Below are 25,566 nucleotides of genomic sequence, written 5' to 3' on the forward strand. Positions count from 1 at the left end.
CCCTTCTACGCAATTAATAAATGATTCATAAAAAAGACAGTTTGCATCAGACTGCATTCATGGTGTGAATGTGTGTGTGGGTGAATACTTAAGATTAGAAAGCGCTTCCGGTCTTAATCCAGATAGAATTTTTAAAAGTGCTCTATAAGGAAAGGCCATTTACATCTGTTTTATTTTTAAATAGAGCATTTACTGGTAACTGTAAAAATATTTCACAAATCCTCACAGGTTGGAGTGGGTTTTTTTCTCTCTGCTAGGTGAGAATTTCAATAAGGATTTTTGCTGTAGTTCTTTTTAGCGTGACATTAACAAAAGAACAGCGCTTGAAAAGCCTCTAAATAGACTTCCTAAAACTGTCCTAGCTTACCTTGGCCTTTACACAAAAACTACTGTAGACACACACTCTGAGCGCTCCAGCTTGAGGCTACATCCTACACTCGTGGTGCTAAAGGAACATGTTTTCTTTATGAGAGATTGCTGTGCGGGAAAGACATTCGGCCATGAACAGAAAGGAGGGGGAAGAAGAAGAAAAAAAGGCAAGGTGAGGTTTATTGAAGCACTCACTGCAGTTGCTTTGCTTTTTGTGTAGCTCTAACGTCAACAGTGTGAACACGGCGATTCAGGCACTACTCAGTAGTCAGGAATCAGAGCACCCAACGTAAACCAACAGGCGTTTGTGATCACAGAAAAGTACGGTACTCCACATTTAGCGTCGACAACTCAAGGAATACAAATGAAACCGCAAAACATTTGGCACAAGTGAAAACACATATCAAGCTTTTGCCAAACAGTTGGTATCTCTTGGTGTTTTTGTACATTTTATTGACAGTTCATCCATTCATTTTGAATGATTTTACTATTCTTAATGTATGGATAAAACGCTTTGGTTCAGTGATTTGTCTTTTTGATAATAGTAGCAGCATTTTCTTTGCATGCAAACATTCACGTCTGCCTGAAATCAGGATCGGCATCAACCATCGATCGCTGCATCTTTATGGAGAGAAATGATAGAGGGAGCGGATTTCACCCTCCTTTAATCCGTTTAACATTGTCTTTTTTTTATTATGAGGTGATCCTTTTAAAGGATGTTACTCCTCAAAAAAAAAAGGGTTTTATCCCGGAGCTGGTAGTCTTTCCAGTTGACATTTTTGCTTAGGTAACAAAATAGAAAAGTACAAATAGTATCTGAAGACCCAGCACAGTCCTGTGAGACAAACTGTCCACTTGAATAGTTTAAAAAGGAAAAACAAAGTTTAGATCCTAGAGGAGTGAAAAATCTTGCAGGATTTCATTGCAACCTCAGTTTGAAGATGTTTTGTGAAAGGAGAGCAGACCAAGAACATTTAGCTTTTAACATAATTGGAGCAGTGATGGTGCGGCAGCTATGGAGGTGGAACACAATAAAAATGAGGAGGAAGCCAGCACCACAGCTCGAATTGAGTCTGTGTGCATTTGAAAAAAATAAAACAAGAATTTAAATGATTCTTTTTCTGCATCTGAGTTAGATATTTGAAATCCTCATTTCTGTGGAAACTCAGCTGACCTTTGCGCCTTCGGATCCCTCCCCGGCTTCGGTTAGTTGACGCCGGGGCTCCTGGGGCGAGCCAGTTTCGTCTCTGAGTCTGAAGGTGGTGCTAAAAAAGAAGCAACCAGACACACAGGAAACCGAGGAGGCAGACGACCTCACATCCTGTCTAAGCTTTTGGAAGGAGCACTTCCTCTTCCAGCAGCAGCAAATGCAACAGCTGAAGATCAACTCGATTAAAAAAAACAACACAAAAACAGTGTGATGAAAACAAATGCAAAACGAGTACCTTTGGGGGTGAGAAACCAAATGATCTTCGGGGTCATTAGGATAACTGATTTTAGTGAAATAAAAGTGATACCAAAGCAGTTTAAAGGACCACACATTGGTAATGGCTTTAGGATGACCCTGAGTTCTGACGGATCACTTGCCAGCAGGCACTTCTATTGACTTATTTCAGACAGGTAGTAAACACATCAAGGCAGTGCTCAAAAACATGTTTTCCACTGGTGTCAGGCCCACAAATTCCCCTGTGATTAGAGTCTTGACCCCACCTTCAAGCCAGGCGGTGAGACACGGTGCTTTCATGCACCATGGAAACTCTCGGTTTGCTAATATAACTGAAACTGTCCTCCCACCACAATTGCTGCAGACAAACATCACATAGACGTTTCCCACACAGTCTGCTTTATCTGGAGACTTCACAGTCTTGCAAAGGGCTCCTTTACAGCAACACGGAGACGCAGCGGAGCTCAGCAGCCTTCCACTTCATTTGTCAAACTTAGTGTCTGCCAGTGCGTTTGCCTGGAGCAGCCAGCCCCCGCCCCCCACTCCCCTCGGTTACCATCAGGGCTTTTTGGCTGCGGTTTTGGCTTTCCCGTTGGGTCCTGTTTTGATCTGGGTCATCTCCACATCTGTCAAGGCGTCAGGGGGAAGGCACGAGCGCATGCGTTCAATGGTCCGCTGGTACGCTGCCCTCTCCTGCTCCAGGGAGCGAATCATGTGCTTCATTTTGCTCTCCCGGGAGAGGAAGCTCTCCACACTGGTCTCCAGCGTTTGGATCTTCTGCCGCGCAGCCTGGAGGATCCAAAATAGTTCATCACAGTTAATGCTGATTGAAAGCAGAGCAGAGCGAGCACAAAAGGCAGAAGTTACAAGCTCTGATAATGCAAGTGGAAGTGTGGAGAGACCTTCAGCAGACACACTCTCTGCTGGGCTGATTTTGTTTCAGACATAACTTTTGTGGAGAACACTCTAAAAATACGGTAGTTTTGTAACTACTTTATGAACAAGACTGTTGAATCTGTTTAAACATCTCTCACTTGAGGAAGAGTCCTCCTCCACAGCTTTAAACTTTGAGTAAATAACATTAAGTAACACCTAAAAGTCACTTTCGCCTTTCCAAGGTTTGCGGTTTCAACTTGTGCTTTGGCGCCATCTATTGGCAATGTGAGACACTACTGCTAATAAAACCAAACATAAGTGTTTTTAAAGACCCACTCAAATGAAAATCCTGTTTTTTTGGTGTTTTTAACATGTTCTTGTGGCATTTTTCTGGTGGACATGCATAAAGAAAATTAAGCTTAAAACTGCTTTTTTGAGTTTTCTTTATTCAAATTGTTGAGAATCAGGAGCAGAAAAAAAAAATGTCGCTTGAAATACGGTAGATTGCAGTTGTGATGTAAGAGCAACTACGGCATGCCACAAGTTCCCTGCTCCATTCCATTCTGATGCATTTACTTCTTTAACCAGTGTTTTTCAACCGGTGTGCTGCGACTAACTGAGCTAAAAAACATTTGCCATTGCCAGGATATAAACTCTGTGTTCATCCAAACAGGTGCAGGATTCACACCCAGTGGTTAGGAATATAATAAATCATAAAATACTGATTTTATGTGTTTGTTTTAAAAAACGTTCGACCACTTTAACTGCCTTAGCCAATTATTCTTGAGGGCTTAATCATATAAGTCATCAATCTAACCAATCAGACGTGGTTAATGTCTCTCAGTTCCGACAAAAATAACAACTAAAGATCGTGATTAGCGGTGTGGCTTCCCGCGGGATCCAGAGTCAGATCATGTAAAAAGGTTGGCGCCCTTTCTTCGTCAGCGGAGCCGCCTTCAGTGTGAGACTGTGTGTGTGAAGGGATGAATGGGACTGTGCCTTTAAAAGCGCGATACAAGTTTACACCATTTTCCAGTTTAAAAATGTCCTAAAATAATAAAGCTTAAAAATGTGCGTTTGTCTAGCCACTGTGGTTTTTTGTTTCATATCCCACAGTTCATTGGGTTAATGTGACAGCATCTCTGCTCTACTGTTAACTGTCATGACGACCAGCAGACGCAAACATGGAACAGCCTGTTCTAATAGTTTGCAAATATTCTTGATGAAATCAGAGGTAAACAGTTTATTTCTCCTTCAAAGTTTGTGTTGGAGCACAAAGGAATTCTTGACCGTCAGAGATTCCAGAGTTCGGGCCAAATCATCTTTCTAACTGAAACAGCTGGTTTCTAATGTCTGGATTGAAGAAGGATTTCAGACTTTAAGCACTTTGGAAACATGGAAGTTAAGTTTAAATAAAAGTAATCCAAAAGCAAAAGTAATAGAATTAAGGTAAAGTGGCCAATAAAACCCATTCAACTTATTGAATTGTTTAAGAGTTTCTCTTTTTTATATTTCAGGTTACTGTTCTGAGATGGCATCTGGCTCTAAACTGTATGCCTGGATAGCTCCATTACTGCTCCTCATTTTTGTAGCCCCATTAATGTTAGGTTTGGAGAGTGAGGGCCTACAAGCTAGTGGGAGAGCCTGTAAACACATAGGTGAAGGGAAATGGGGGCGGGCTTACTCCACGCCAACAATCCCATCCACAGTTCAGAGGTGAATTTCTAATGAAGCCCTGCCGCTCTTTAGAAACCATGTCCAAGAAATGGCAGTTTTTAAAATTTTGACTAAAGCAGCATAATCATAATTAAAAGACCACTGGGAATGCTTTTAAAATAGATCATCAGAGTGGAACTTTAAAGATAAAAAAAGCTGCTGGCTCCTTCTACTCCTTACTTGAAGTTTTTCCAGCAGGTCCATGTTTTGCTTCTTCAGTTGAGTGTTTGTCTTTTCTAGTTTGTCCAGACGCTCTGAGTCATCAGGCAGCGGCCCGGCGTCCAACATCTCATCCTGCAGGACGTGGTACTCCACTTCATAAGCATGCAGCTGCTTGGAGATGTCCATCTCTATGACCTGGAGAACAACAGGCGACACTTTGTGTCAAGTAGCTTAAAAACTTTAAAAAGATACCCTTGTTGAGTTTTTTTTGTGTGTGCCTATTATTACATGGAATACCACAAGGGTCTGCAGCCCAAAGCTTCTGCTCTGTGGTAATAGTAAAAAGTAAGAAGTAGAGTACAAAAAGTAAACTAATTCAAAATGTATTCAACTCATTCACAAACAGCTGAAGGGCTGTACATATGACTCCATGAGGTTCCTGTGTAGTTTGACTATGGTAGCTGTAATTCTCCAACAATCTATCAATCCTTTGGTGTTTATTAAAGTCCTTTTAAAACACTTTGATTTAGATTTTTAAGCTCTGTGTACCATAGAAAATCCATTTGAGGTCAACACATCAGCCACAATCATACTTAAGGCGCACCAGCTTATAAGGCGGACTTTCTGTGTTTGAACAAATTCAAGGATTTTGAATGCGCCTTATGGTTAGAAAAATACAGTAGGGGTTGCTCAAGTAGTTCTGATTTTATTTTGGTGAATTAGACTTATTAATTTCAGACTGGGATGCACCACACATGGTAAAAAAAATGTTTTAATAATTATTACTGATGACATTACTTTACTACTACATTTGCTGCATTGAGATGACTGGTCTTTTATTTTGAAAGGAAGTCATGTGAACCTCTATCAAAAGGTATAAACTATTTCATATTCATGTATTATATATGCCCAAAAATAGCTCATTTATATTTATCATAATAGTAACACTAAGATAAATACAAAGGAGTGTTTTTTATTTTTCTAACAGGTGAGGTAAGTCTTTGTGGCTCTTACTGGGTTGTGGTCAGTGAGAACTTGACCCGAATGGCTCTTTAAGTGTTGACGGTTGCAGACCACCAGAAAAGCCCGATCTCTCATCTTTGGAACTGCTGCTAGTTGCTGGAGTCTCCTGTGGTCTGGATAATTGTAGATTTATATCCAAACAGCACATCTGCAGTTCAGAGTTTTTGTCCTCCAAACACTGAACTAGTATTCAGGTGTTTCCTTTAAAAATAGATCATTAATTTCCTTCCCAACATCCCTCCCTGTCCTTTTTGAGATATTTTTTAAATGTTCCTTTTTTTTATTTGCTTTTACTAAACTCAAACTGACAATTCATACATCAGAAGGCATTCACTTTAATTTATCATATTTTCTTTTAACCCTGAAATTATTTTAAAGGGATCTGTGTTTCTCTGATAACACTCAATTACATTTGGGAAATGTCATTATGCCCCACAGCAGTCCCCTGTCAAAACTCACCAAAAGTTGCACACACACAGTTTTGGTGGAAATGAATTATAAGCATTGTGAATGACCCCCCCCCCCCCCACACACACACACACACACACCCCTGATGAGGAAGCCATCACAGAAAGAGAAACCATCAAACAATGAATAGGGCTAAAATCTCTAGGCTAAAAAAAGATTTGAAAATCCACAAACAAAACAAAAAACACTGTTGGAGATAGCCAAAAGATTTTTTTAAATTATTATGGGACGGCCCCAGGGCCAACAACTGCACCCATTTTGACCAAAATAAGTGGATTTTCACATTTTGGTACAATATGAGAACAACAATATCTCACACATATGCCACCTGTTTAAGTCTAAAACAACAGACCAAGTTTAGTTGACCTTTGACCTTGCCATCTTGAATTTTCAACAAAAAAAAGTCACGTTTAGTATCTTCTAGAAATGTAAAGTCCTTTTAGGGATTTTCAAAACCCTCCTAACTCTTCGAGCATCATTAGGAAGCTACTTGGAAAAAAATGCTGGTTTTAAAGTTTGTAGATTTTGAACAGCGTTGGTGAGCTCGCCAAAGTGGCGTTCCTGTTGCTCAAACATTTTTTACTGGAATCATGTAAAAATGTGTTACATTAATTGTTGGCTCAAACTGAACAAAAAGATATTACATACAATATAAACATATTAGGGATGTGGCTGTGATTGACAAAAAACCTCTGTTGCCAAGGAAATCCAAAAAATTATTTTTGCCAATTTTTTGTATAACTTACTTAGATCTGTTTGTCACCCCCAGACAAGCAAAAAACAAAATAGTTGCTATGGAGATAAAACCAACAGGAAAGCCGCCATTTTTAAAAATATTTGTTTTTTATTAATTTGTCACATGCAGCTCTGACCAGGATGGCAGAGGCAGTTTGAGGAGTGTGTAGCATTAATTTTAATCTAATATTACCAAAAAAAATGTATGCCCAAACCTTCTGAAATAATCACTTTTCCATTTTCTTTACTAAGCCTCAATCTTTTTTGTCTCTACACCTGAAGGACCGATCCTAAGTGAGTCGTTAGAAAACAAAAAACAGTTTCTCGTGATCACACTTGCTCATAAAAGTTTCCCGTGATAACAAAGCTGGACTTGCTGCACTTTCATGCTCTAACTTGTAACTCCACCTGTATTGTTGGGATTCATGCTTTAAAAGGCTGGGATTGTTTTTAGTACCACTTCTCTCTCTGTACCTTGGCAATGGTCTGCTCCATCTGTGCCTGTGTGAGTGTGGGGAGTGCCGTCTTCAGAAAGTCAACAATGCTCTCAAAGCTGTCACACTCGATTATCTCCTTCTCGTGGCTGCCCAGCAGGCACAGGGCCACCTTAAAGATCACCTCAGTACCCTGGACAAACACAAAATCTAAGAGAAAAACACAAGAAAATGACAGTAATTACCAAAATGCTGGATTTTTAGGTGTGCAATAATGGATGCTGTTACTCCAGAAGGTACCAAAGATTCGGGACACGAAGCCAAGCGGGAACTGTGAGGCGAACAGAGTGAGGAACCACGGCGCCGCGTAGAGGCTCGGGCAGATATCGTGCTCCTCGAAGTGACTGTACAAGTCTCGGTGGTAGTCGTGCAGAAGCCTGGAGAGTTGGTACATCTGTATCTGTGATAAAGCGGGCAGATAACAAACACTCAGGTTAGAACATGGAGTCTCAAAACAAACTGGTCAATCTGGATCCAAAGTTGACAGTCTATCGGTGTAATCTAGGAGCTACTAACTTTTAAACAAAGCTGAATCCAGGTACTCTCAATAGATTAGCTGTGCGGTTTTTAAGAACTTGTTCAGACAGGCGTCGAGTCCACGCTCCTGAGGAGCCGTAAGCGTTTAACCACAGCGAACAGTGCAGCGCAAAGAAAAGAGAAGCAGAAGTTGGCCCAGGCTAAAATTAGACCAATTATTACTGTCAACATCCTGAAAGTTGCAAAGATAAAAACCTTACCACAGATAGAATGGCATAAATGTTTTCTTTGAGTCGTCCTTAAAGAGCAGAACCTCAGTGCATACAGAGAGCACCCGGAGGAATAACCCCCTGATGCAGATTAAATATTACCACGCCTGCTGATGCTTCAGCGCCGGTCAGGTCAGCTGATGTTTAACTCAAGCTAACAGAGCAGGTGTGGTTTCACTAAAAGGTGGGGGCGCCGCACTAATGTTTGCTGCAACCTGCATGAAGATCTGCAGCAGGAGTGACATCTAACACTTCAGTTTGCTAGAACTGACTTTTCTGCTGTTTTACTCTGGTCTGAAAATGTGCTGCATGTTACGATGATACTGTTTTACAGTATGTTGTATCTGCAGAGTCCTGACTGTAACAACTCTGTTGGAACAGAAAAACAACGGGATTTGCTCATTTTACAGCTGCTGCACTCTGCAAGGCTACGCATGCCCAGAACATGTGCTTCCACATGTTTGATTGGTCTTTCCTCAGGGGTGTTAACTAATAAAAACCATATACCCACACTCTGTTGTCTAACTGAATACCTTTACACTGTGGATGCTTTTGAACATATTGCTGGTGTTTGTGATAACCGCAGAGAACACAGAATTTCACTGATTCATGATAACCATCAAAAGTTGACCAAAGATAAATTTCATTCTTGTCAAAAACTACAAAACATTTGTGGGTAATACGGGGCCTTTAAGGCTGGATGTGAAGCATCTAAATCAAGCCCCTAGTAGGTCTAAGGAAAAGTGACTTCATTACGTCAACCTGGTTTGTTTAAAAGTGTCACAAACATTTTAATTGTCACTTGAAAATAGCTTTTCTGCTGTGAATGTTTCTGTAATAGGGGTCTGTCTGATTAAAAGTAAATATAATTGTGAATATTTTAATCTGTAAAGTGAAAGGAAAGGTTTTTGTAATCTGATTTATTAAGGACAGGGATGCTTGTAATGGCACCACGTCCAACATGGAATTTAGAAATATCTTTAGAAAAATAAATGGGCAACAATATTCTTCTCAAAAAGAGCACTAAGGTATGTAAGTAAAAAAGAATGCATTTGTTTGGAAAAAAACAAACCAAAAAGCAAAGCCAGAGGGAAAATATCATCAAAGCCATATTTTTCCATAAATGTCTTAATATTCTAATCAACATATTACTTTGCAACTGAAATAGGTTTGATGTTGGTGTTTTGTAATTTTGTACTGCAGTATTCAATTATTTTTAATGTTTGAAATCAGTTGTTAAACTCAAATCATATGAAAAGCCAACTTTTTTAAAAACGTCTGTCTTAACCTGAACTTCAAACATGTTTTTATGAAGCAGCTTGTTTTAAATTCAAACTGGGATTTGTAAAAGCTGTACATTGTACATTTTTGAATAACTTTGAATTTTCAAGCGCTTTAAGTAGGTTTGCAATGATTACTGATGTTAGAAAACCTATTTTTATACATTAAGATTGTTTTTCTAAATGATATCATGCTTTGTAAAAACAGCAAATTGTTCCTAATTTGTTTAAATTCAGTATTGGCGCACAAAGAGATAACATCTCATTTTATTTGACTAAATTCCAGTAGAAGCAGGAGGTTGCAGTGTTGTGGTTCATCTAACCGTCTGTTTATTTTTTGGCTCACTTACCTGCAGAGAGACCATGTCTGGTCTGTACTGTCGTCTGATGCCGAGGTCGTACATCAGGAACTTGAGCATGTCAAACGCCTGATCTTCGCTCATGTGCAGCAGCAGGACTCCAGCCACAAAGCTGATCCCCTGGCAGTAGCCAACCTGTGCGGAGCCAACAACAGCTTAGCCCCGTGAGCGGTAAATCACACAGGTCCGCTGCACATCAATGAGGAAAACAAAGAGGATCACAGCACCTCTGTATCCAGCAGAGAGTAGGCCTTCAGGAGGTTGTACAGGGAGAGCTGGCCTGCGCCAAGCTGAGCAGAGAAATACTGATGTGTGGGAAAGGTCCGACCTGAGGAGACATAACCATTTTTTTTCCAAGGCACGAAAAAATAAATATTTAAAAAACAAGAACTGGAGGAGTTACATTCAACTATCTGTAACCCTATTTAAAAACTAAATGGCTCTAATTAAGCGATTTAACCTCTTGAGACTTGGCGTCCTCATACAGGGACATGACATTGTGGGTTTTACTACCACTGTAGTTAATTCTGATTGTCTGGGGCCCTGGGACTGGGTTAACACTTTATAATAAGAATCCCTTTATTAATATTTGTTAGTGCATAATTAAGCATTAATTAACTGTTAAATAAAGTGTTAACAGTTACTTTTACGCATATCTTTGCATTACTATGTGCATTATTTAATGCATTAGTTAGCAATGAACCATGATTTACTATTTAACCGTACCTACTGCATTAGAAAGCATTAATGAAAGTTTCGCCATGCAATTACTTAGCAATATGTATGCATCAACAACGTATTAGTTAACATATGTGTTAAGTCTTATTAATGTCTGGAGTAATTATTTACTCAGGTTGTTTGTTAGAAGTTAAGAAGCAAAACTTACAAATTTAGCCTGACCTAATCTTTAATAAATGCAAAATAACCTCATAAGCATTAAGTCAACCATAGTTATTCATTATGAAATGATTATTGGAAATGTAAAGTAAAGTGTGAACATAGCATAGAATATTAAGCTGGCAGCTTATAGTCACGCATGTGATTGAATAAAGAAGTTCTCAGACTGATTCATTGCGGTAACTCTTGATACTGTCCGCTCCGTGTTGTTACTTTCATTGTAGGTCGGAACTTTGTTTTCGTACGTTGAAACCTCTATTTTCTGCATTGAAATCTTTTTCAGAGAGTAACACTAAGACTAGATTTCAGATAACAGGGAAGGTATCATCCATTTCCTAAGCAATAACCTCTACAGTTAATTATTACTCCTGATGTTATTAGGGCTTTACATATATGTTAACAAACATGTTGTTGATGCATATTAATGCTAAGTATGGGAAACTTTTATCAATGGTTTGCAATGATTTAAGTAAGGTTGAGTAATAAACCATAGTTTGCTAGAAATGCAACATAATGCATAACAGTAATACTTTATTTAATTGTGACTTAATTATGCATCAACTAACATTAATACCATTATTATAAAATTTTACCACAAAATCCAGTCGCAGGTTTACAATAACCTGCAACAACATGAACTTGTGTAGTAACCTGTTGAGTAATTAAGTATCACGGCAGTGTTTATGTTTTTTTTGGCACAGCTCAGGCTCTGATTTGTTCTGACTTTTTCAAGTTTACACCGATTCAGACAGACTTATTTTAAAAAAGATAAGAACACAAGCAGTTGTCCTTCACCTGCACTTCTTAAAAAGCTTAATGGCACACATCATTTCTGCTTGTAAGGTCACAACACATTCTGCATGTTGGACAGTTGGATGCGTGGTTGACATTTCAAAGATGTGTTACGCTTATGTTAGCTGTCTTACGTCCTAATTTTTCACAATTTAACAAGCCCCCTGAATAATTTGATCATTCTCTCTGGCCGCACCAAACGCCGGCAGAACTGGTTTGAAGCAAAATCCAAAGTTGTTTAAATCTTAAACCAACAGACGTTAATCCCACACCCTCCTTTTGCAGATAAAAAAAACGTCAGTTTGCAATATTTCCATCTGCCATGTCTCAACAAGCATGTTTGACTGTAGTTCATGAAAAATACGGATGCAGAAAAAATGTGTGAAGGCAGCCTGCTCACCTAAGTCCACTAGAATGGCGTGCTGTTGCGCGGTGAGCTGCTTGAGCAGGTCATGGTAAGGGGTGTCTGGGGCAAGCTGACGCTGGGGCAGTCTGTGCCGCAGCCGATGCTGATGGGAAACGAGCAGCCAGACATCGCCACGTCTGCTCTTTGGAAGTCCTGCATTAGAAGTTTAGAAATAGAGCCTTGGCAGCCATTTTCTAAGGTTTTGTTTGTATAACTATAAGAAAAAATGCCATTATTGGTGTTTTTACTTTAGCTTACTTAAGGCTAGAGTTTCTCACCTTGGCATACGGCCCTATAGAGGTCCTCCTTGTTTTGTGGGTTTGTTGTCCTGCCTGGAGCCGTGAGTTTTTTCTCCCACATTGCCTGCGTCTCTTTGGAGCACTGACTCACTTCCTGGTAGTCCAGCTTCATCTTGCGAATATGCAGCTCGTCTCGGCTCGCTGTGAAGCCCAAATCACCCAAAAAATGAAAAAAGAAAAAGCATTTTCAATAACTATACAGTTAATCTTTTGGGTGAAAAGAAAATGAGAAGAAAACGTAAAAGAAAGCATGTTCACCTTCACGTTTATGATCTAAAACATCACATTCAGGAGCAAGTTGTAAAAAAAAACCATAAGCTTCACCTTTTGCAGCCCAGCCCCCTCCTTGAAACCCACGACCCTCAATGACAAATGTGTCTCCTTGCACTGCAGACATGTAGAAGCTACTTCCACATAGAGATGTCTTACACAAATGGAGAAGAGGAACACTAACACCATGAGGTCTGACGGTTTCTGAGCATGCACGACAAAAAAAAAAAGAGAAGACTATAACAGCCAGCCACCAACTTCATGCAAAACCTCGGCCTTGACCCCCAAAGGTTCCTTCAGCAACACTTACCTTCTATTGAAAATAGTTTTTCACAGTTAGGTTCTCAGACCAGCATTGATGTCATAGTGGCAAACAAAGGAAAAGAGAAACGTTCAGAACACAAGACGGAAAAATATGTTGTTGTTTTTTTAGCCCAGATATCTTTATTAGCCGATAAATTGTTTTAATAGTGCAAAAATTAAATTAAAATTAAGGTTGGTAACAAAGAAGTTACAAAACAATTGCCTGATACTTTTAATAGCTTTCAAAAAACAACATTGAGTCGAATTTTGAAACAGATTGTAAGAAATAAAGATGAACTGATATTTTGTGTTAATTGTTAATAGAGTAATTGAGAATCGCCGCTTAAACAACTACCTCCCATATTGCTCGCCATTTTTGCTGCTCCAGTAATGTTAGGTTGGGGTTTGAAGGATTGTAAGCTAGCAGAAGAGCGTGTCCACAGATGAATTGATGGGAGTGGGGGCGGGACTGCTCCCCACTAACGGTCCCGCCCACAATTCAGAGGTGAATTTCTAACGAAATACTGCCCCTCTGCAGAAACTATGTCCTAAAAAACAACACCATTTTTTTCTATATTGGCTAAGAAAAGCAAAATCATAATTAAAGACCACTGGCATCAAAAGATGATAAGAGGGGTATTTTAAAAAGCTTTGAAATGGACATTGGAAAGTTGAGCTCCCACAAAAACGTAATAAAAACCTCAAATTCTGTTTTTTATTGTTAATTGTTGATGTAGCATCAAGTGTTTCAGGTCATTCTATGTAGCTCGTGGCAGACCTGCAGTGCTATAATGTTGCAGAAGCAGTTTTCTCTTACTATATTCATTTTTCGTCATCCCTCTAGGTTTTTTTTTCATTGCAATTTTGCTTCCTGTTTTATTTGACAGCGCATTGTGTTCTGCATCCTGATTGGCTGTTGATCTTGTCAATCACTATCCTCCATGCCTGTGTCTCCTGTACAGAATGTGTTCAGTTAGCTACATCTATTTAAGTCTTTGAGGGTGAGCAGATCTTAGTTTTCATTCTATAACACTGGACTTATTTTTCTATGAAGGTTTGAACTTTGAGAGTTTAAAGTGTGAAAGTGTGAAAAGGGTAAAACAAAACTTGATCATTTCTTTCTGAGAAAAGTGTATAAAGTGTGCAGTGAGGAGTTTTATATCCTTAAAACATCTGTAATTCTACTTTGCAGATTTCATCTATCACAGGTTACTTATGGAAGACAACCTCTGCAAAAAACAAGGGAACACTGTACACATTTTAAGTGGATTCACAAACAAAAAACACTTGCAGAACTTTTTTGTCTGTGTTATGCTCTCATAATTTTTAGCAACTAATGTTTTTAACACCGGAACATAACCAATATCTGAAACCTGAAGCTGATAGATGAAGAGAAAATGTATCCCCTCCAAAAAATGGCATTCTTCTTTTGTAACACTCATTTAGAAGGGTCAGTTTTTATGTGCAAAACTCCCAAAATAGTGACTAATGTTTACCTTCTAGTCTCTGGTTTTCCTTTTCCATGCGCAGAAGTAGTATCTGCTGATGGATGGCAGTCTTCCAGAGAGCCCGGTAGTCTGCTCCTGTTTTTTTTGGTTTCCCTGCAGGTGACTGGTTGTGTGCCATGGGCAAAAGACCCCTCAGATGGTCCAGACTGGCGTCCAAGGCACAAGGAGACAGAGGCAGCAGCTCACTGGCAGGACAGTCATCTAAAAGATCAGTGATCACCATAAGAAAAACGGGACTCAAAATATTCTCTACAGTTATAAATGTAAAAAAAAAAAAAAAAAAAAAAAAGTTGAGTGTTCAGGTAGCTACACGTGAAAAGAAGAGTTGTGAACGCGCTTTTTATTGGAAAAAGGGGCTTAAATGCATGATGCAGAGGGTGGTGTGATTGCAGGTCAACACCAGCATCTTATTGCTTCTACCTGTAAAGAAACAAGCCAATTCCTTCTCAACTGGTTGCAGACGTTGAAAACAGCAGCATGTGCATGTATGCAGACAAAGCTGCAGAACGAACTCCACTGACCTCAGTAGTGCTGAGCATCCACCAGCTTGCAGGACTTAAAGGATTTGTTTCAAGTGTCAAAAGAAGCAAACCAAATACTCAGAGAGGATCTTTATATTCATTGCGCTTTTTGGTCTTATAATTAATAAAAAAAAAAGATATTTTTGTCTTTATCACTTCCAAATGGCAAATAAAAAAAATATAATCATTTACCAAAGCTTGAATGAAATTCTTTTGGTGTTAGCATTTTTTAAACTCTCAGTAAATAACATTAATTACAAAGAAAACAATAAGTTTAGCATTTACACAGCATTTTTGGTTTAAGTGAAGCTTTTCTGTCGAGAAGAAAAAGCCTCGTCAGCTTTGAAGCTGTGGATTATTCATCGAGCATATGCTGCAGGGATTATGTTACCGCACCTGTGTGCTGCATGGATGCAGACGGCTTGTTCATGGGCGAAGCCACCCTCAGGAAGATCTTCTGCCTCCAGGAGACCCTGCGTGGGGTCTGGGGGGGACCTGCGCTCACCAAGTCGCTGCTGCAGCCAGACAAACTCCTTTTCCTGCCTTCGCCATTGCTACATAAAACAGGAGCCCCGTTAAAGACATGTGAGGAAGGAGTCGAGTGTCCATGATAGTGACACTCCTCTCCTTTACAGAGTCCACACACACAGAGCCGAGGTAACCTCACACCACAAAAAAAAATGATGATGTCAGGCATATTCATTTCAAAACCGTAAATCCAAGAGTACGTGTTAATGAAGCAGTCGCCATGCATGCCTGTTCTCTGAAATAGATGATTTTTGAGTTCCAGGACAGCTTGGCTTTTTTAAATAATATAGCCAACCCACTTAAAACAAATATGACACAGCTGGAAAAAAAATAAACGTATTTTAACTACATTAACCCTTAGTGGTCTCTAGACTCACCAGTGAGTTCAGATCAACTGTTGACAATCATGTGGGAATGACAACACCCTCTTGTCATTATAGTTTTATATCAAAACGTAACATAAATGTTTCAAAAAGTTTTTAGCTTTAAAAGTTTTGGTTTAAAGCAAACATAACAAGTAAAGAAATAATTGTTTGAATAAATAGTCCCTTGGAATAAATCCTTGGACCGTAAAATAAAGCTTAGTGGAGCTTCGCCCATTTTGTTTTTGTTGACATTTTTCACATAGTTATGAGCTGGTCTTTGCTTCATTTGTTGAAAAAAACATTTTTATCTTTTTTCTACAAGTTTGATCTTTTACTATAAAACATAAAAACTATTTGATCTCAATTTTTGTAGTTAAAAAAGACAAACTTTACCACTTAGAGTTGAGTTATTTTGACAGTTTTAGCTGAAATTATTGTGTAATATAATAAAAAATATCAGAATAAGAAGCTGGGGTTATAACAAAACGATGCATATCAAACATTGCCAAAAAACAGCTTTAAAGATAAATAAATAGTGCAAATCGTAAAATAGAAAAGAAACTCAAAAAGGCCCCAGACTACTAAGGGTTAACTCGGATTCTAACATAATTTTTTAACATATGATTTAATTTCTTTTTTTTTATTTTCCATCTTGCTCTATTAATTGCATTTTTACTTAAATGTTAACTTTTTCTGTTTTGGGAGGATCTGACAAAGGTGCAACAGTTTGTGTTGTAAATGTTAAAAATGGCTATGCAAGCATAAAAGACTGATTTATTGCATATTGAACACGTTTAACAATTATTTTACACTTTGAGTGTTAAAAGTCAGTGTAATTCATTTCCAAACCTACTTAATGCCTTTTGGGGTCATAGAGACGTACAACCCCACACTCCCTTTATGAAGCATGTTTCGGGACTGTGAGGAAGCTGCAGAGCCTGGAGAAAACCCGCACATGCACGGAAAGAACATGCAACTCCACGCAGAAAAGACTCAAACCAGATCCTTCTCACTGTAAGGAAAGAGTGCTAACCACTGCACCACCATGCAGGCCATTTTGAAACAAGTCATACTTCTATATAAAACTATATTAGATTCTCCTTTTTAGTTACAAGCTAAAATTAAATTACTTTTCACTTATGTAGAATTAAAATTAGATTATGAATAAATAAATGACGGGAATTAAATAGGTGTGTTTAGAAATCTGCCATGTTTAAATCGGTCTAATAAAAAGTAAATATAAAGTGAGGTCTTTCACCCCATTTTCATGGACTAAAGGAAAACATTTTGATTTTGAAAAGTCCTTACAGACCCACTCCGATGAAACTCGTAATTTTAGCATGTTCTTGTAGAATTTTTCTTATGATGAAGGATATGAATTTAGCTTAAACTTGCATTTCTGAGTATTCATTTCATCAAATCAGTGTGAATAAGGACCAGACGAAAAAATGCAATCGGAAAAAGTTTGTAGTTGTGATGTAGAAGCTACTATCGATATCAGCCTTTTGTGTGCTTCTTTTATCAGTCTTGGATAATTTAAAGTTTCAGGTTATGTGCAATTTTACCATAAAAACACATTTATTCAAGTTAAGCAAACATAGGTGGGAATTCTTCAATGAAACACTGTGTTTTTGCTTTGCTGAGTCCCCGATTTAGGACATGCATTTATATATAAAAGAGCAAAATCTGTGGGAAATGGAAAAGTGAAATAAACAAAATGCAGTTCCTTTTACCGCTTGTAATTCACACTACTTATCTCTACGGCCACGTTTACAGCGGTAAATTAGCTGGGTCAGCACCCCGGGAGCCTGTTGGATCATGTGAGCAAAGAGAAACAGGAGCTGACCCAGCACTGAAGCAGACTTCTCACAACTTTTTCTGCTAATCTGTGCAGAGCACTGGTTGAAATTCTTTCCTGGACGTTTTCATGAGCTCAAGAAAAGTATGAAGGTTTTCATGCAAATAGATTCAGACTGGAAGCAGCCACAAACATGGCAACGTTTTGGAAATTTTAGCCCTTTCCTTTAACTTTGGTTCATTTACTTAAACATTTTGTGTAAATACTGTCTGTACATGAAAAGTTAACTGATAAAAACCATGACATTAATAGTCCAGAATCGCAGTGATTTGCACCTGTTAGATTAGCTTATATGGCAGCAGCAGTGCACTGTGCAAAAAGCCTTGCGTGTCAGCAATACAAGAAACGATTTTCTGCATCCCCCTTTGTTTTAGAGTAACAGGATGAGGGTGGGCCAGCCTGCAAAGTTGTTGTGGGAAAACCAAGAGGCTTTTGGTTATGCATAAAAAAGTTGGACAGAAAGATCAAGACGGAAAGAACGGTACAATAAAGCTGGGTGTTAAAAAGGATTTGACAGCCAACAGCTCCTCCCAAAGTCAGAGAGTGCATTTCAGTTGCTCAATCCCACCCATGAAATCCCCTTTGTCAAGTCCCTGGCTGGTGGGTTTCAGTCAATATAAGGGGGGTTAACTTAGTGCCCCCTCTCACCTCTTGAGGCTCCCACTGTCTGCCAGGGAGCTGAGGGAGCCCAGCGAGCCCTGGTAAATGCTTTTCAGGAAAGTGGGAGCAGAGAAGGAGGAGGGGAGGCTGAAGGAGGACTCGCTCTCCGAAACACTGCGCGTTCTGGGAACGGCCACGGGACTGGAGGGGCCGAACATGTAACGCCCACAAATAAAAACAAAGATTACACAATGGGAGAGGGCTTCTGCGTGGAGCACACAAACATCTGAGGAAGTCATTGTGGGATAAAAACTGGGACAGGAAGCAAACAGGCTTTTGTTTGGGACAGTGGAGCAGGAGGGCTGTGGATTCTGGACTGATCAAAGCCCTGCAAATTGATTAGATTAGGTCTGCACACATTAGAAGGTCAACTTAATATTTAGCTTGTGTTATAGTGAAGCAACAGTAAGCATTTCTTCAAACTGAACACGAAAGCTCACTCATATAACAACAGCTGGCTTAATAAAAAGATGGAGTGGAGAGTTATTTCTCCCAGGTGAGGTGACTGTACCTGCTCTGCAGCAGCTCTGAATTCACAGACAGTTGTCTGCGCAGAGGAGCCTGTTTGCTCTGATTGGACAGTTGACTTTCAAAGGAGATGCGCTTCCTTAATGGCGGGTGGCTAAAGGTGTGAGCACGCCGACGGAACTGCATCCCAGATTCCGGGTCGTCGTCGGGGAAGGCGGGGGGCGAACCTGGAGGGGACTGACCAGGAGACTCCTCATCCTGCTGAGAGCGTCAGGAAAAGAAAACGATTATTAAAGCAAATTTGGGCAAAAATCAACTCAGAATGCACATCAAGAAACCTAAAAGATCTCGCCCTGACAGAAACCCCACATCTGGACTCACCGTTTGTACTCTGGCTCAACAAAGAGGCTACGTCCTGCATTCTGGGTGACTGCGTCCTCGTGCCTGATGGTGCAACTCCCACATCTATTGTATTCTAATGGACAATGACCCTATGACTCACAGGGTTGCAGAATATTGGTGGGAAGGACCTCTGTGCATAAAAACTACAATCTCCTCCCATCATGCTTTTAGAGACGTCCTTCCTAGAGGTTCCGACATGACTACGCAGGGACATTTGTGCTGCTCTCCCCAAAAGGGGGAAACGAGAAGGCCCAATCATCAGATTCTGACGGGGCAGAAAAGAAAAAGACAGGAAAGACGACAACAGACTGAACAGGGGTTTCCTGTTCGTAGGGACGTCCCATCCTGACTAAAGTCCCAACAAAACAATTCAACAGCTGTGCCTGTGATGAGACAAACTGTTGCATGTCAATCTGCACCTTATCAACCAAGAGTGCATGTGTCACTATAAGCCAAACAGACAATCACTGTCTATTGGATGATTTATAGGAAAAAGTTCAGGAAAATCTCGCATTACATCAAGAAGATCAACAATAAAAAATAGCTTTTTATTAAAGACCCACTCGGACGAAAATGGTGTTTTTCTGTGTTTTTAACATTTTAACTTGTAGTTTTTTTTTCACGATGGAGAACATGCATTAAGAAAATGAATCCTAAAACTGCATTTTTGAGTATGTCTTTATAAAAATCATAGGAATTAAGGAGCAGATTGGTAAAAGGTTGTAGCAGTGACATAGGACAATCTACAATAGCAGGCCACAAGCTCCCTGCTCCACTCCATTCTGATGCATCCACTGTTAGACAAATAGATCCCTGTATGTCGTTGTTTTCCTCATCTGAGCTGGAATCTGGATCTAACTGTATGGCTGGATAGCTCCAAAACTGTATTATAGGTAATGTTATGTTGGGGGTGTGTGGGGATGTAAACTAGCGAGACCATGTAAACAGATGCATGACGGGAAGTGTGGGCGGGCTTACTCCGTGCCAACGGTCCTGCCCATGACTCAAATTTCTAATGAACTACTGCCGCTCTGCAGAAACTGTCCTAGAAAATGACACAGGTTGTTCTTTTTTTGGCTAAAAACTGCATAATTTTACATTTTTAAAAAACACCAAAAAACCCCGGGAACGCTTTGGAAATAAATCAAAAGGTGATTGGAGAGGGACTTTAATGGAAAACTTCACAGAGATACAACCAAATACAAAGTAAAGGAGCCCTCATCTAAATTCAGCCAAAAATGTTGATCTTAGGAAATTACTGGTGATGTCCCCCTCAACTGCTGCTCTCTACTTCACTGAGCTCCTCAGAGCAGCTTTTGCAAGAACATTTCCAAAAGACATCAGTGAGGTTTCCTAACAGGAGTCACACAGTGTTACTTCTGTGAGTAAACTTAATAAAATAAACGTAAAGGGTACTACTTTTTGCTAAGTGTAAATACGACTCAAATACAACTGCAACAAGTTACTCTATAATTACTATAAATAACCATAGCAACTGTTTATTTTTAGTTTTTTTTATTTAACTGCATGTGAACATCTGCTTAAACATTTGCTTTAAATCAAATATATCACAGCTGTGAAATGATAACCTGACATCTACTTCCTCACTCCATCACTATCGGTCTCAAACTTGCACCAAAGTGTCCCCACCACCCTCAAATGGTTCACTAACACCTCAGTAAACACATTCCTTGTGGAAATATTTAAACTTTTGGCCCAGTGCCGCTTCACCGTGAAACTATGTGGGAAGAGTCCAGTGTGGAGGAGTTTTCTCTGTGTAAAAGGTCGACTGACTCCACTGCAGAGCCACTAACACTGTCATGGGTATTTTTCAGCCAAGATAGATGTTATTGTACAACAAAACCCCATGCAACATTTTCTTAAAGGGTAAAATGGTAAATTCTTCAAGCTGGGAATCTCTTTCTAAAAAATACTTACTCTTTCAAAACTGCTGATGCTTCCCATGCTTCCCAGGCGGTCTCGCATCCGGCTGGCACCCTGATCCAAAAAGGTAAAGACAGAACTTAAAATGCAAGAAATGCAAGATATCCAGAAACAGTAAAAAGAATTAATTAATACAAAGGCGTCTATTTTTCTTTGCAAAAAAAATTGAACAGAATCAGACTGAAAGAAAACATGAAAATCCTAAAAGAGAGATTAAAAGAAGACAGATGTTTCAAAATATGATGACATTTATCATCATGTTGTTCAGTAAAGTCTGTTAGATAATAACAGATGGTAGCAAAGGTCTCAGATTGCCTGGATTCTTCCACAAAGGAATTATTCTGCCATCTCTCTGGCAGATATGGGTCAATCCAAATCCCTTGGATGACACAGAAGCAGCCAGCGGAACGAAGGCCGAGCAGGAAGGAAAATATACAGCTTTACTCCATCAGGGGTGGAGTGGTAAAAAAACAAGACCCACCCTCGCAAAGATGTTCTCCAGGGAGCTGGTGAGGGACGTGCGGGCTTTGTTCTTGAAAATATCCAGTTTGAAGCGACTGCTGTGGGTCGTGCTGTCCCCCGCTGCAGAGCTATTTCCTGCATTCTGTCCCCCCACAAAAAAAACATCATGACGACATAACTTGTGATACATGAACAAATGGCAAAACATCTAAATACATCATTTCCATTTCACTCCAACTGTTTAATAGAGTCAACATAACTGATGCTCCAAATGACTCTCGTCTACATAGGAGGCGAGCATCTAACATAGAAGGAGTCCATCCGATTGGTCAAGTGCATGAAAGGGATTTATTTGATTTGTTAAATACTTCAGTCTGCCATAAGATTATTTTAGCACATCCAAGGTAACCATTTATCCCAATTTTTGCCAGCTTTTGCGATATGCGTATTGCATTGCTTGATATTTCCATAACAATAATTTTGCAATCTATTGTGCAGGTCTAAAAAAAACAGAAACGCACAGTTTTTAATGCGAGTGGGTTCACCCCCTTTGATAATCACAATTTTTTTTTCGGTTTATAGGGATTTAAAGCACATTTATTCTGACAAAATCTGCACAAAAAAGGGTTCAACGAAATGTAGAACTATTCTGTTTCTGACCATTTATTGTCCTTTAGTGGATCATTAAATGTGGATCATCAGTTAAAACAGTGTTTTTTTATGATTAAAAAATAAAAAATATCTACTTAACCTGTCTTACCAACTTGACTGACTGGTGAACAAAATGTTTTCTTTTATATTTCCTATATTTCTGTGCCCACGTTTGCTCCATGCGGTTTTGACTAAATCAGACGTTTTAATCCACTCTGTCTGCCTGACGATTTTTTTTAACACAAACTGATAAATGTCCAAAGCTTCTTATACTTTGAAATACTTGAGAGGTTCCTTGCTTTGGCGATCAAATACCACACATGGATCCATGTCTTCTGAAACAACTCTGGTTCTTCTAGTATTTTAAATCTTATTAGTAAATCATATATAAAGTTCTACCTGTGTCCTTCAGTGGAATTCCATCTACTGTATACATTGGACTTCCTCAGCCTGACATGACCCTTACCTGAGGAGATTCTCCAATGTGGAGGTGGGACTTCTGCTTGGTCTCACAGATCTGCCTTAGATAGAGAATCACCAGCTCATTCTCCTCCTGGTCTGACCCTGGTTTGTGTTTCTGCAGGTTACAAACACACTTATAAACTATGTGTGGAACACCAAACAAAACTGTTGCATGACTTTTATCTGTTCTGGTTAAGAAGAAGTCAAACTTACTAGAACTTTTTCAAAAACCTCTGCCTGCTCATTATCGGTTAATTCAGAGAGGTACTGTTGGATGGCCAGCTTTGCTCTAGGTGGGTAAAGACCTGGAAACCAAAGAGGAAGCAGTCTATTTGTGAGTCAAGAGAGGTCTGGTTGAATCGCTGCTAAGGAGGCTTACCCTCAATCCTCTCGCAGAGTTTGTGCAGGCCGTGCATAGGACAGGCTTCGCACAGCTGGATTTGGGTTTTGTTGCTTTGCAAAGCCGCTGCGGTGGAGAAGGCCTGCTTCAAGGTCAGCATCACCTCGTCGACCTGCACACATGCAGACAGACGAGCTCTACTCCACTCCAATCAGAGGTCCATGACACTTGAACCATTTCAGCCACTCACCAAGGACTCGCTGGCACACTGGAAAACGTAGCACGCGTACTGACTGGGCCCAGAATCTATCGTGTCACGACAGATGAATCCAAAATGGTCCGTCTGCTTGATACCCTGAGAAGACAAAGGAAACAGAAATGAAATACCATTATTTTTGGTGTTCTGCCTCAGACTGCAGCTGAGATACACGCTTTCAGCGTAAACACTCCGAGGCAACATCTGGACCCACCTGACAGCAGGACGAGATATCTTTAAAGTTCTTCTCCAGCACCACCGTTTTACTGTCAGGACTTATGAGGTTCACCTCGAAGCGTCCGACCTGCGCAAAAACAAAAACAGACAGATAGAGTGACATTTCTCATGGTATCCTTCCCACAATGCCCTCCTCATACTGTTTACAGATCAAAGCGTACCATTGAGTGAGCCGGATCCCATTTTGAAGTATCACATGTCCACTAGCCGCTCACTAAAAGGCAGCAAAGCCTGTGCTGCAAATCAAGGCTAACACGTCTGCTCCAATGATTTTTCCCATAACTGACCTCTTTGTTATCCACCACATTGACTGTGCTGCTCTAGTTTGTTCAAATTAGCCTCAAGATGAGATGGTGACAATATATGAAGAAAGGCAGCTGTATGTTTTTCAGAAAGACATGGCTTTTACTTTGGTAGGAGGGCACACCAATCAAGCACTTTAAAAAAAAAAGAAAACGTTTAAAATACATAAATAACTAAAGCTCCAAAAATACTTATACCAGGAGTCTGCAACCTTTAACACCTAAAGAGCCATGAAAGTCCGCTTTTACTGACTGTAACCCATTAAAAGCCAAAAAGTCTAACTTCGCCCTTTCAAGAAATAAGACACTGCTCTATATTTATGTTATTATTACTGTTATGATAAATAAACTATTGTTTTTTATATCAATAAAATATAAACAAAAAAGGAAAAATTGTTGTTTTTTTCTTTAAGCTTATGTTTATACCTTTTGACAGATGTTTACTTACCGGTAATTTCCTTTCAAAATAAAAGCCACCCTGTACCATATGGAATCATCTCATTGCAGCTAATTTAGTATTAGGTAGTTTGATGTCAGCTGTGAAAAAAATGTGCACAGTATGTGACCACGTAGTTCATGCTTCTCAGTCAGAAATTTGTAAATCGGAACTAAGTGACCTTTACTGTATGTTTTGGACCATAAATCACACTTTAAATCCTTAAAAATTTTCAACTATTGGTAATCCGACTAATAATCCTAATGTATGAATTTTGGTTGTGCTTATACTGATCTTCAATTAATTGTTTTTTGGTACATGGCGCTCCAAAATCTGTCAAAATGTTTTCATTTGAATTTGATCAACAAAAGATTGATCGATTGCTGGAGCATTATGGGTACTGTAGTCAGTAGCCTTCCAGAGTGCTATGTTCTGAATGCTTCAACTGTTTGTGAATTAGTTGAATAAAGTTTGACTAATTTGACTGTTTTGTTTTGCTTGATGTGTTGTTTAGTCCAAAAAATACATTCTTTTTAAAAATGAAACATTTGTATTTTTTCGTTAACCAGAGAGCCTCAATGGACGGGTAAATAAGCCCCATTTGGCTCCACAGCCTCAGATTGCAGACCCCTTATTTAAGGTATTTCCCCGCCCATCCATGAAGACTTCTTCAATTTCTGATGAAAAGTGGCAATGTAAATCGAGTCAAAAAGAACTATTAATGCATGAATGAAATTTGTCAACAATCATCTGAAATCCAAATGTAAGAAGCTGCTTTATTAACGTTCTTTTCCAACCTGAAAGAGCATTGTTCGATTCTTGTCTGAATCAGAGGGCTGGACGTTGTTTGGAGCGCTGGAGTGTCTGCGACGCGTCGGCCCCATAATTCCAGCTTCCCCCGGCTTCCTCTGAAGACTTCCTGCCAGACTGCTGCAGCGCGTGCGAAACTCCTGCGGCTCCTCAAACCCGGAGTCTTCCAGGATGCACTCTGGGAAGGCTCCCCGCAGGCTGCTCTGACTGGAACTAATGGACAAGCTCTTACCTGGACAAAAAGATACAGAAAGATACAAAAGACCCTTTATAAAGCTCTAAAATATGAATGAAGTATTCTGAATACGGCTGAGACTGTCGTCACAGGGTCTGAAACTTTGAAATTAAATTTCGTAAGAGTATTGAATTGTTTATTTCAAATGGTGGTGAACATGCAATAAATGGAAGTGTTTAATAAAAAGTATAAAAGATTTCTGACACTAACCACCTGAAAATAGAAAATTTGAAAATAAAATCACCGTTTAAAATGAGAACGTTGATATCACCAATAAAATAATGCCAAATATCAATTAATTAGTGCTATCACTCAAGAGTACACAATGCCTCAGGCATATGTTTCTTATGTGTATTTAGCTTGTTATTTAGTATTTTATCCTATTTTTTTCTAAATGTATTTTAAAACTTCGCGCTGAAACATTTTTGTTGCCCTAGGATGTGCATTTTTAGGTCATTTTAAGGGCTGCACTTTACCTCAAG

General features: G+C 39.4%; 1 protein-coding gene across 5 annotated transcripts in view; it reads right to left on the bottom strand.

Annotated features, from left to right (window-relative positions):
- Positions 1 to 528: 528 nt before the first annotated feature.
- Positions 529 to 25,566, bottom strand: part of tbc1d4 (TBC1 domain family member 4) — a 37,577-nt gene continuing 12,539 nt past the window's right edge. Inside the window, exons 4-24 of one of the 5 annotated variants that reach the window (XM_020713317.2) lie at positions 24,837 to 25,081; positions 23,279 to 23,368; positions 23,059 to 23,163; positions 22,848 to 22,980; positions 22,682 to 22,773; positions 22,473 to 22,583; positions 21,375 to 21,497; positions 20,888 to 20,947; positions 18,591 to 18,805; positions 18,068 to 18,220; positions 15,065 to 15,222; positions 14,136 to 14,348; positions 12,647 to 12,649; positions 12,046 to 12,207; positions 11,762 to 11,920; positions 9,900 to 10,000; positions 9,664 to 9,807; positions 7,528 to 7,687; positions 7,268 to 7,437; positions 4,586 to 4,762; positions 529 to 2,602 (exon numbers count right to left, since the gene is read on the bottom strand). In XM_020713317.2, coding sequence (XP_020568976.1) covers positions 2,372 to 2,602; positions 4,586 to 4,762; positions 7,268 to 7,437; positions 7,528 to 7,687; positions 9,664 to 9,807; positions 9,900 to 10,000; positions 11,762 to 11,920; positions 12,046 to 12,207; positions 12,647 to 12,649; positions 14,136 to 14,348; positions 15,065 to 15,222; positions 18,068 to 18,220; positions 18,591 to 18,805; positions 20,888 to 20,947; positions 21,375 to 21,497; positions 22,473 to 22,583; positions 22,682 to 22,773; positions 22,848 to 22,980; positions 23,059 to 23,163; positions 23,279 to 23,368; positions 24,837 to 25,081 — 3,005 coding nt within the window. In that variant the 3' untranslated portion in view covers positions 529 to 2,371. Of the gene's footprint in view, positions 2,603 to 4,585; positions 4,763 to 7,267; positions 7,438 to 7,527; positions 7,688 to 9,663; positions 9,808 to 9,899; positions 10,001 to 11,761; positions 11,921 to 12,045; positions 12,208 to 12,646; positions 12,650 to 14,135; positions 14,349 to 15,064; positions 15,223 to 18,067; positions 18,221 to 18,590; positions 18,809 to 20,887; positions 20,948 to 21,374; positions 21,498 to 22,472; positions 22,584 to 22,681; positions 22,774 to 22,847; positions 22,981 to 23,058; positions 23,164 to 23,278; positions 23,369 to 24,836; positions 25,082 to 25,566 lie in introns of all 5 variants that reach the window. The other 4 variants (XM_011489309.3, XM_011489311.3, XM_011489310.3 and 1 more) reach the window with 4 other exon arrangements.

Source organism: Oryzias latipes, chromosome 21 (assembly GCF_002234675.1).
Source record: "Oryzias latipes chromosome 21, ASM223467v1".
Taxonomy (NCBI): Eukaryota; Metazoa; Chordata; class Actinopteri; order Beloniformes; family Adrianichthyidae; genus Oryzias; species Oryzias latipes.